A 12219-nucleotide genomic window follows, 5' to 3' on the forward strand; every position below is an offset into this window, starting at 1 on the left:
TTCACAAGTACCTTCCAAGCAAGGAAGCTCTGGTGGGGCATGAATCGCAGCACACTCCCACGTGGGTTGCCGTCAGGTTGCTGCGATGGAAACCAGCTCTATGTAAGTACCGTTCCTGAAAGGAAGGTTGGTTATGCAGAAAAGTCTACGCTCCAGCAATAACATCTGCTGGAAAAACACGATTGACAGAGCAGAGGGAACACCATCCGCCTCTGAGAAGGGGAAAGAAAGCCAGACTGAAACATCAATCTTGTGCATAAAACGTATTTATTGTTGGTACAGAGCGAGGCATATTCGTCAGTACTCGATAGGAGTGAGGAGCACAGCAGAATCATTTCACGTAAATAAAGGCCATGTTACATCTTCAGTGTTGGAGCAGTAACCTCAGTCCAGCAGAAGGCCAGGAGAGAGACTTCTTTAAGTTACATAATTTGTGGAATAAGTTAAAGCACAATTTACGCCGTTATATGTTGTAAGGAAAACTTCACCACGATCAGCGAACACAGGCTGCACGGTGAGGAGCAGCGGCTGACTTGCTCACAGAGTACCGCCACGTCCCGGCACACCAAGTGTTACATACCCGTGCCTTTGGCAGTGAGAAGTTGTTCAGGAGATTCTACAATGAAATAGCAGCATTAGAAGGATATTTCACCTTTCTAAGGTCAGTGAAAGGGTCTTTTCTTTTCCTGCCTTCAATCACCAATAAGTGGATTTTACTAAGACTGAACAGTATCTTTGGACGTGTGATTTCTGATGCAATAAGATACAGGTCTTGGCTTTTCAAATGGTCACACTGATTGAGCCGTGATGGCTGCTGCTCTTGAAATGGCTCTTCCAGTTCTTCTCTTTATTGGTCTGCCCTGTAAATGGGCTGTCATATCATTCTTGGGAAAAAATGCTCTTCTGCTGAAATTAGAGTTGATGGTCTTGTGCTTGATTTGGACAATGCCTTTATCCTCCTCTCCCAAGCATGCTCTGCTAAGAAAAGGGTCAGGGGGGAGGGGAAGAGAGAGGGAGAAACACATATTTCAGTAACTCAGAGCTATTACAGAGAAGTTTAGCTACAATTCCTTCCTAGGGATTGCAATTTTTTAAATTAAAATATAGAAAAAGAAACATTGTCAACATGCATGTCATTGCCGAGACAAGGCACAGAGGCAGAGTGAAGCTATCTGAGGACTCAACAAGCCAGCCATCTGGAGGCCTGAAGAGCTGCAGGAACAACTCCTTTTCATCCACCCTAATGCTATCATGACTCTAGTCATGCTATGGCTATTAAGAGAATTAAACCGTCTGACCTTACAATAAGATAAATCCCGTTCCAGGCAATTACCTACTCAAGGAAATATATCCTCAAGTCATACAACACTAAGTATCTCCCCTACCTACCTCCTTCCTGTGTTCTGAGTCACCATCAACATCTCAACAGCCTGAACATGTTGCACTGACCTTCATTAATCACCTCCTGCACACAGTCAGGCCACCGAGAGCTAAAAGTACAGATCTGTCAAGTAGTCCAAGAGTCATTCCTCCTGCCGCACCAGAGAGCTCTGCCATGAAGGTCTTGAGTCTTCAGAGAGGTCCTGGCCTCTACCGTGAAAAAGCAGACTTGCAAGGACAGTATGTAGGGTTCTACTAAGAACTTCCTACTGCCATGATCTAGAAATAAAGGGTCTGCAGAAACGAGCACGTGTATGGATACTACTTGTCTGGATCAGTGAGGAGAACAGAAAGTGGCATCTAATAGGACACAGACAGGTGAGGCAGCAAAAGCATGATGGAGGCCACCTATGTTTGTCAGAGGACTACGATGTTGACCGAGGCAATCTGTTGTTCTTGCCTCCAAAATCCAGAAAACAGGGAAGACAGTAATTATAAGTCTCCTTGTAAGAAATGGTGGGAAGGTATTTGATAATTTTTAGGGCTTATGTAAGGAGCAAGCCCAGACGTAACCATGAAATCTTACAGGAGACCTACAAACAGGTTATTGAAGTATTTGAGCAGCAGTACATGGCCAGGCAGGACACACTGTCTTGCGAGTCTGGACTGCATTCTCAGAGTCACACAAGTTTAGGCTCAGGAAAATTAAAAAGAAAGGGAATGACAAATCTGTTGTCATGTGTGTCTTCAACCATATTCTCACAGTATTTCTAAAAATAACCCAGTGAACCATTCAACTAGATCAATCACAGAATCATAGAATCATTAAGGTTGGAAAAGACCTCTAAGATGATCAAGTCCAACTGTCAACCCAACACCACCATGCCTGCTAAACCATGTCCCCAAGTACCACATCTACACCTTTTTGAACCCCTCCAGTGATGGGGACTCCCCCACTGCCCTGGGCAGACTGGTCCAATGTCTGACCGCTCTTTCAGGAAAGAAATTTTTCCCGATATCCAGTCTACACCTCCCCTGACACGACTTGAGGCCATTGCCTCTCGTCCTATCGCTGGTTACTGGGGAGAAGAGACCAACCCCCACCTTGCTACAACCTCCTTTCAAGTAGCTGTAGAGAGCGGTAAGGTCTCCCCTCAGCCTCCTCTTCTCCACACTAAACAACCCCAGTTCCCTCTAGCTGCTAAGCAGCGTTTCTTCAAGAGATTAAGAGGTGTTCCAAGGAGCAGGACAGTGTGCACATGAGAAGATGGTAAAAGTCCTTATGATCGCAAATATTCTCCAGAATCCATGGTAGAGAACTACACGCTGACAGAATAAAAGGAGTTGGGTCTATGCTCCCTACGTGCTATTACAAACAAAAATAAGGGAATCTTTTATTAGTTAACAAAATCTCCAATCTCAGTTTGGCAGCATCTCCACAGAGATTTCTGTAAAACTGATGAAGGCTACTTTACCTGGAACACTCTTCTTGCAGCGGTGTTACAGAAACTTGCTCGAAGCCATCAGTGGGCTGAATATTAACTTTGTGTAAACTTAACACTGCCTAAGCTAATGCAGGAAACTCCCAAAAGACCTGAGAAAAATGGTGTTACTTTTCTTCAGTGTCCTCAGGAAAGAAATCGCAGGTATTTGTTCATCATCGGCATATTTCTGCCCACGAAATTTCATCTTCAGACAACTGGGAGTGTGCCAGGGCTTGTTATGGCTTTCTCTACATTTTGGGGGTTTTTTAATGTTCTTTACTGACTCATGCTATTTAACATCACCTACAAATCTACTTTATGTAGTTAAAATACTTGTGGTTTTTTTCATTACACCAATGTAGGTATGAAGAGAACCTGGTCTGACTCTTCCGTAATAAACTTCCTTCAATCAAGGCAGTGTTAAATGGTGGCCACAGAAGACAACACCTTTTCATCATGCTTCAGTTCAGTGTTTCCAGCTGCACTAACCTCACATCTTTTTCTATTAGACTGGAAGATGGTATCTAGTAAAAATACTGGAGGATGAGGCTAAAATAATGGTTTTATTCTGACTAGGATGCATGATTAAGGACCACTCCAGCCTACACATGAAAATAATGGTTACAACAAGGCTGAAGAGACTGAAGGATAACGGTTTGTAGTCAGGCAGTCAGACACCGGCAGCTATTGGTCTCGTTCTTTGAAGTACTTTTAAATCTCACCTGCCTGCAGAGACTTGCATCCCTCTGAAATTCAATGGTCTAATAGGAAGCTATTGCACAGACTTCATTAAACCATAGTCTAGTCGTGTTTCCAGATATGAATTAGGACTCCCTGTAGCCCAGCGGAAAGGAGGGGGGAAGAAATGAAAAAAAAAAGGGTATTCTAACAGCCACCTTGACCATATCAGTGGACAGCAGACTAGGGTAAGCGACAAAAATGCCACTGGATGGTCCGTATTACTGCAGTGACTGGTCTGGCTGGAGTTACTTCAGCCCTGGGAGCACAAATAGATGTCACAGACAATCCTAATATCTCCCCCTTAACAGCTCCATTAAGTAGGTTTTTCTCTCCATTACTATTATAATAAAATGCAAACATTAATAATGGAGTTTAATTTATCTCACTAGCTTCTCATGACTTTGGGAAAAGATTTCCAGTGAAGATACAACAATGTGTCAAACTCCTCTGAATTAACAGCTCTCTGGGCCCTTCTAACAAGGGGAGAAAAGGACAGATAGAGACATGAGATTACAGACAGGACGAGAAATAAGGAGCATACAGAAGAGAGGGAGAGATAATTATAAGCAAGATAGGGAAGAAAGAGGAGTCAATAAATTCAATTTATGAAAAGCACAGAGTGTGCTCAGCCTGAGCACAAGTGCCCAGACTCACCGCCAGGAAATCGGATTAGTTAACTTATTTGCTTTTCAATATCTTGGTCTATTCCCTCTAGCAAATTTTCTTCTTTGTTTGTTTCTTGTAGCCAGTGTCAGTTAACTTTTTCATTTCTGAATCCGCTATTTATCCCAGCCCTCTGTCTTCCAACCAAGCACACATGGTAGGTAATTTTGCAGTATTCTGTAACAGCGTTTAGCAATTATTTCAAAGTAACTGTTCGTCTGGACTTCTGGGCAATCAGTGAGTAAAAATAATTACAATTACAGCTGCAACACATGGAGGATGAGCTAGAGGACTGATGTTCATTATGAAAAACAATTGCTCCTGCTTGCAAATATTTCCATTATAAAAGGCTTCTCTTTCTCAGCTATCATAAGAGAGAAACCTCTCCGAATTCTCATCTTGAAGCATGTGTGAAAGAGAAGAAGCAGCATTTAAGAAATACTTTTAACTACTTGACAGGCTTGGTTGAAGATCTTCAACAAAAAAGGTGTTTAAAAAGGTTCAAAAACCTAATGCTCATATTTATGCAATTTCCTTTTCCTGTCCCTTCTGAACATGAATTAATTCATCCTCATCATAGTCTTCTGAAGAAATTCCTATCAGATACAAACTTTAGCTATAGCTTAAACATGTACAAGAAATTAATCTAAATTTTTTCATTACTTCAAAAAATAATATAAAATTATAAATACAATAAATTAGTGTTCCAGATGATGCAAGCCATGGTGAAAATCTAGCCCACTACATAACAACCTAGTATTATTCACTGGCCTTTTTTCTAAAATGTCTCAAAACCACCCATGATCCCGTAACTTCAGACCGGATTTTGAAATACGAAAATCACACCGAAGGAAAACTTCGAAAAAATAAATACAGACACCAAAAATTGTTTGTCAAAGTAGGAATTTCCTCCCCCTCTATTCTGCCCTGGTGAGGCCCCATCTGCAGTACTCTGTCCAGTTCTGGGCTCCCCAGTTCAAGAAAGATGAGGAGCTACTGGAGAGAGTCCAGCGGAGGGCTACGAGGATGAGGAGGGGACTGGAGCATCTCTCCTATGAGTAAAGGCTGAGGGAGCTGGGCTTGTTTATCCTGAAGAAAAGAAGGCTGAGAGGGGGTCTTATAAATGCCTCTAAATATCTTCAGGGTGGGTGTCAGGAGGATGGGACCAGACTCTTTCCAGTGGTGCCCAGTGACAGGACAAAGGGCAACAGGCACAAACGGAAGCAGAGGAAGTTCCAGCTGAACAGGAGGAAGAACTTCTTCCCTCTGAGGGTGACGGAGCCCTGGCCCAGGCTGCCCAGGGAGGTTGTGGAGTCTCCTTCTCTGGAGATATTCCAGCCCCGCCTGGACGCGGTGCTGTGCAGCCTGCTCTGGGTGACCCTGCTTCGGCAGGGGGTTGGACTGGGTGACCCACAGAGGTCCCTTCCAACCCCGACCATTCTGTGAGGCTGTGATTCTGTAATTAACTAAAAAATTGCAATTCCATTTAAAGAAAAAAAAAATCCAGTTCAAAAGGTCATGGAGGACTGGTCACCTTTCGGAAGAAGGGGATGAGTGAAATTTGCTGTCTGGAGCCATAGCAGCTCCTGTGCCCAAGACAGGCACCTGGACAAAGCTGACACACCTTCTCATACTTGGGTGTCTGAGCATGGCTCAGCCATCTTTCCAAAATTAATACAGCGTCAGCAGCTTTCTGAAAGCGAGCCTCAGGGTAGGAGATCAGGAAGAAATTTCATGAGCAGGGAGATGTGGCAGGCTGTAGAGTTTTTAAGGAAACAAAGGAGCTCAGGAGCTTGGTGTGTTAACGAGCGGGCAGGAGGATGTATCGGCAAAGGATTTATTGAAGGAGGTGATTTTGAAAGGGACAGGGTGACCTCACTGGCCTATTTTTCATCACATGGATCCTCTTTACAGTTTTCACTGATGATACCGATGTTTAATAACATGAAGTGATTTTAGCCACCTGGACACCCAGACAAATTGTCCTCGTCCTGCAGTGTTCAGAGAATCACAGAATCACAGAAGAATGGTTTGGGTTGGAAAGGACCATGAGAGGCCATCTAGCCCAACCCCCCTGCAGTGAGGTGGCGACATTAACTAGACCAGGTTGCTCAGAGCCCCATCGAACCCGGCCTTGAATGTTTCCAGTGATGGAGCATCAACCTTCTCTCTGGGCAACCTGTGCCAGTGTTTCACCACCCTCACTGTAAAAAATTTCTTCTTTACATCCAGCCTAAATCTCCCCTCTTTTAGTTTAAAACCATTAATCTTTGTCCTGTCACAACAAGCCTTGCTGAAATGGTTGTCTCCTTCTTTCCTATAGGCCCCCTTTAAGTATTGGAAGACTGCTCTAAGGTGTCCCTGCAGCCTTCTCTTCTCCAGGCTGAACAGCCCCAACTCTCTCAGCCTTTGCTCGGAGAATCATAGAATCATACAACCATAGAACCACAGAATGGTTTGGGTTGGAAAGGACCTTACAGATCATCTCTGTGCCATGAGCAGCGACCGCTTCCACCAGACCAGGGTGCTCAGAGCCCCGTCCAACCTGGCCTTGAACCCTTCCACACATCGGGCAGCCACAGCTTCTCTGGGCAGCCTGGGCCAGGACCTCACCATCCTCACAGGGAAGAATTTCTTCCTTAGATCTGATCTAAATCTCCCCTCTTTCAGCTTAAAGCCATTACCCCTTGTCCTATCTCTCCAGGCCCTTGATAAAAGTCCCTCTCCAGCTCTCTTGTAGGCCCCTTCAGGCACTGGAAGGCTGCTCTAAGGTCTCCCCAGAAGAGAAAACTGTTAGCTGAGTTTGCCTTCCAGCTCTGACAATCCAGCCAGGCTGCCAGTGCAGAAAGGAGCACGCTAACTGTACAAACAAAGAATTAACAATATTAGCACCACACATATGTGTGAAGCTCTGGGGACTGAGGAACAGCTTCAGCGCTGCCACGCAACCGTTGTCTCCTACCACGTTTTACACAGCACTAGACCACGAGCAGTGTTAACTCCAGCAAGATCTTCAGTAATATCAGAGCAAGACCACGCCAGCGTAACAGCAAAAAGGTCACGGTGAATGATTATAGTCAGAGTCTTACTACTTTTCTGTGAAGGCAAAATTAAATCGAGTGGAAATTATTATCGTTATCAAATACAAGATGGGCTTGCCGGGTCTCTGCTAACACATTAGAGCACGCATTTTCACACGTTCAAATATTAACTCACAGATTTTAGCTGAAATAAAGATCAACAGGCTTATTTAAGCACTTTTAAAATACACTACATACATAGTCTATAAACCTATTTCCAACCGGCTTCTTTAAGAACACAGCTGAGGTCAACACATGCATCTCTATATTTGAAAGATGTCAGCTGTTGAAAAAGAACCATGTTTAGAAATTTTAGTTTCTTTCAACTGAGAGACGTATAAATTACTATCATTTTCCCTTATGCTGTGTTAATAAAGCATTAAAGTTTATAATCTACAGGAACAACCCATGCCCTAGCAAACTGGACGAGAGGAAGGCAACACCAGGTAAATGGTAGTATTAGACTCTCAGAGTACGTAATGCAAAAGAAACCAAGACTTCCAACTGGTGAGCAACCTAGTTTGAGACATGCATTAATTTTCTTACTGAAAGTGGACATATTTATGACAAGTAGTAGCACGTAGTTTAATCCCCTTGTTTTACTGCTAAAACTACGGATACCAGGCAGCATCTGCCAACAGCGATAGCTGCCACACTAAGCAAGAGCTTCCCACGGGAAGAGATGGAAACCCTAGCATCTAAATAAATTGAAACTGGACTCTTCCGAGCTTGTGAGAACACACATACTGGGAACAGTACTGCTGTAATGTGTAAGCACTAACTGGATAATCCGATAGTCCTCATTCCCTCGTTATTGCAGTGGCAATGTTTCCAGCTCACCTGTTTGGCATGATTGACGCAACGCAGGTACTGGCTAGCCAGGGCAGAGCAGCTGAGGGTCTCCTGAGCGTGTTGCTGGTAACACTGCAGAATTTTCTCCTGCAGATCAGCGCAGATTGGATGAGACTCATACCGCCTGGGGAAAGAGAAAAGAACATTCTGGTTTCCTTCTCAAAAAGAATTCAGGAAAGATGCAACTCCTTTATTTTTTTTTTTTTTACGAAGTAAACTAAATAACAGAAGTGAAGAAAACCACTTTAAAGTTATAAAGAAAGGCTGTTTCTAGAGCTCGTTGGGTTATCAAGTGAGTAACATCAGACACAAACATCAAGGTGAGCTGCAGAAGTTTGGCTATCAGGACCACAACTGTCCTCCTGATCCAGTACTCCGGTTCCAGCTGGCAGAGAAAATTAACATCCAACTTCATATGAGGACACACCTTTAACCGAAGATCCCAGCAACAACAAAGTTCATCTGATAGCACCGGCATCAGAAAAGCAGTCGCAGAACCACAGGAGAGCTTCATCGCTCTACAGCCCTACGACCTCACCGCCTTGCTACTTCTTAAATTCTGCTCCTGCCTCCAAGTGACCTCACCCATCGGGCTGACCACGAGAACACAAACACCCTGCTACGATCGGCAGATTACCCAATCTGCTTCTGCTGAGCTGATGAGAGCCTCTATTTCTGGCGCATCCTCCTTCCCATCACCTCCATTCTAATCCTGACGCCAGACGTGCAAGTTATTTAGGAATTCTGTCTGTTTTCTTTACTGTATGGATTCATCACTCTTATTTTGGCTGATGCAATACACTTTTTGCCTTTTGCCAAAAGAATGGAAGCTTCTTTAGTCTGTCCTGTAAAATCCAGCTTCGTTTGGACAAAAATCTTGTCTTTTGCATTAATATATAAAATGTCATCCACACTGACAGTGCCACAGAATTAAAATGGGAATACCTCACATTCCTATTTCAAAAGTAAAGGGGTTGGCGAGGTGTTTCAGAGAAATTTCAGACTGAAATTTTAAGCTAACTGGGCATTTACTTTATAAATACGTTTTTAAGGTACTCATTTCTATAAGAGACAATCAAATCACAGTTAAACCCCTTCTGCACCAAAGATAAAATATTTTAATGCTAGGAAAAAAAACCATGAAACTTTAGAAAACCATTTACGCCTTGAAAACAACCACCTGCTTTATGCACGCGAACTGTGTACCTAACACACCTTCCCACGTACCCTGCCAGGAAAGCCCGACCGTGGCTGCTCTAACATCCATCCCAGCCCACATTATTTTTAGTTCAACAAGGTCGTGAAAAACATGAGACTTATCAGCCACAGTATCCTCAGATGAATATTCTGTTCCTTCTTATTTTTCTGCTTGGCCAAGGCACATCTCTATTTCACTACAGTAAAACAGAATTGCGAAGCACAGTGCTGCTCCTGAGGGGAACTGGCTTCTTGGCAAGCACTCAAGATGTAGTACCAAAAAAAAAAAAAGAATGTTAAGTCACCTTGATTTTACAGTATATACCTATATAAAACATCCCTCTTACTCTTTTCATTCATTACCGTACATCTGCGAAATGCCTAAAACAGAATTTAAATGCAGTCCCGGGTGCTTACGCGCTTCATGATCTGAAAGTTCAAACTTCTGTAGACTCTTACGGGCGAGGATTTTCCTTTAATCCTCCCTCTGCTGATATCAGCAGCTTCAAAAGCGTGTTCGGCATCAAAATGTGTGACCATCAACTGCTGCACACCGACTGATTGCGGCAAGGACTGTAGCGGGACGGAGAACGAGAGGAAGCACCACGTACGCTCTTCGTAGCCTTCAGACTCACAGCGGTGATGATTCAAGTCCAGCTAAACCAGAGCTCGTTTTAAACACCTCAAACCCCGGACTGGATTGATAAACCAATACAACAGACCATGAGGTAACAAAAAATACATGCAGTAAACTTAGCTGTGCCTTAATTCACAGGTGGCTCATAGAGTGTGTCTCCTAGAAAGGTGAAGAGCGAAGAAACTGGGCTGCCGTTCGCTTGCTACATAAATCCTGTAAGTTTATTTCAAGCCATTTCAATGGGGGTACTCTAACCCACACTAAGGTGACTTTTTGATGGCTTTTTTCCCTGAGCCATGCCGTTAGTGACCGTTCGAAGTCCATCTATTATTCCTTATTTGAAGGCTTCCATAGATTCTATGATGCCGACAAATGTCGGAGCCCTGTAAGACACGTCATCTCCTGCCCCACAGTTACTTGTTTTCATGCTGTGACTTTTCAGCAGTGATTTTTCAAAACCCTGCCCTTCCTTCCAGGCACTGCAGACCCAATGCAGGTCAATGAGAAGGGGGCCACTTCCTTCAAGCCAACAAAGTCCATTTTCTTGGACTAATCCATTGACGGAGAGCACCGTCTCCATATTGATCTGCTGTGCTTGTTATGTCACCCTAATGCACTATTTGCACTTTTGGGAAAACGCTAAACGAGATTACTGTCTAACATGAGATGGCCATAAACCACGTGCCGCGGGAGCTCCCGTTCAGGAAAGAAGCTTGCAATGTGCATTATGGAAACCCCACCAAAGGCTTTGCGATTGATTTCTGCTTGGTGATGGATGGCCGGACTCTCAGGTGGACGGTCAGAAACAGCCCACAGCAAGGGAACTCCCCAAAAAGAAAATGAAATACGTCCCTAAAAGAGAACTTCTCTAACGTTCCTGTAAATAAGGGTAATTTTACAGAAGCGCTTAGGGGTCTGTGTGGCTTGACTGAAGAAAAAGCTTGTAAGAAAAGGTAAACGGTGAAAAAACCAGTAATTATGTCGAATTGATGGTGAAACATGGATGTTTTAAAGACCTGAATGGATAAAGCAATCTGGTCTGGTCCCAGAGCTGACCCTGCTTCAAGCAGGAGGCCCCATCCCTGAACTACCCCACGTCCAGAGAGAAAGACCTGTATTTTGGGACACATGGCGGGGAAAGTGTCCCACTATTTATTTATTTTTATAATCACTTGAGAATTTCACAACTACACTGAAGGAAAAATACGTGTCGTAGCAGTGAAGAAGGACTGCCAGGGACCCTTGACAGATCTCCATCTCCATCCAGCGCGGCTCAATAATTACTTTACAGAACCAACGCACATGAAATCTAAAACGCCTTTCTAAGCAAAAGTCAATACGAACAGCAGTCTGATCCGCACCGTGTGCCACACGGCACGCTAGTAACGGCGCGTTTTTATTAAGTTTACAATTACTCGATCTGCTTTCGCTTTCCCAGCTGCTCCTCAAGCATCTCGCACGCTAGCAGAATATTTCTGCGTGCCGGAATAAACCTCCGAGGGAGCCGCGCACCCACCTTTTCCATCGAGCTGACGCACCGCAATCTCATAAAGGTAATAGGATGAAGACACAAAAGAAAATGAGAAAGAGTTTTAAAAAGAAATATTCTATGCCAAAGCACGAAGAGAAAATTTAATGAAGGTAACTTTGTACTCATCTCGCCTCCCTCAAAGAGCATAGCTTATTGTACTCCTGGGGGCACCGAGAAAGGAGCCCCTTCATGGCATTCAAACAAAATGTCTACTAAAGAGGAGATTTGAAATCACCACGGCAAGCTTTACAAGTTTCGTGATAAAACTGACATTCTGACTGGAGGAATCTGAATCGCTGATGAGTCTCCAACTGTGCAGGTATCTGGCATAATCCCACCAGATCAGGACTTCAGGCAATTGTCATAAAACATGGGGAAAAAAATAGCAACAAAAAACCAGCACGCATTACAAAAAGTAGTGCCATTCGTCAGCCAGAAGTATCCAGGGCTTAATTTTACTCCTCATTAAAATGCTGACACCCATCAAAAGCATCTGTTCTTATTTGTGTAACCCTTGGTGTCTGAGGCTACCTCTGCACTACTAAATAAAATAGACCAGAGATGATCCGCTGGGTCCGAGCCAAGCAGCACGATACAGCACAACCTGCATCTCTCAGCGTAAAATCTCGCCTTCCCCTCCCCACCAGCAGCTCA

The 12219-nt window shown here is 43.9% G+C and overlaps 1 protein-coding gene across 2 annotated transcripts in view; it reads right to left on the bottom strand.

Moving 5' to 3' along the window:
- Positions 1-248: 248 nt before the first annotated feature.
- CHCHD3 (coiled-coil-helix-coiled-coil-helix domain containing 3) overlaps positions 249-12219 on the bottom strand; it is a 179173-nt gene continuing 167202 nt past the window's right edge. Inside the window, exons 7-8 of one of the 2 annotated variants that reach the window (XM_075428453.1) lie at positions 8189-8324; positions 249-975 (exon numbers count right to left, since the gene is read on the bottom strand). In XM_075428453.1, the coding sequence (XP_075284568.1) occupies positions 952-975; positions 8189-8324 (160 nt within the window). In that variant the 3' untranslated portion in view covers positions 249-951. Of the gene's footprint in view, positions 979-8188; positions 8325-12219 lie in introns of both variants that reach the window. The other variant, XM_075428452.1, reaches the window with a different exon arrangement.

The sequence above is a fragment of the Opisthocomus hoazin genome, chromosome 8, assembly GCF_030867145.1.
Source record: "Opisthocomus hoazin isolate bOpiHoa1 chromosome 8, bOpiHoa1.hap1, whole genome shotgun sequence".
Taxonomy (NCBI): domain Eukaryota; kingdom Metazoa; phylum Chordata; class Aves; order Opisthocomiformes; family Opisthocomidae; genus Opisthocomus; species Opisthocomus hoazin.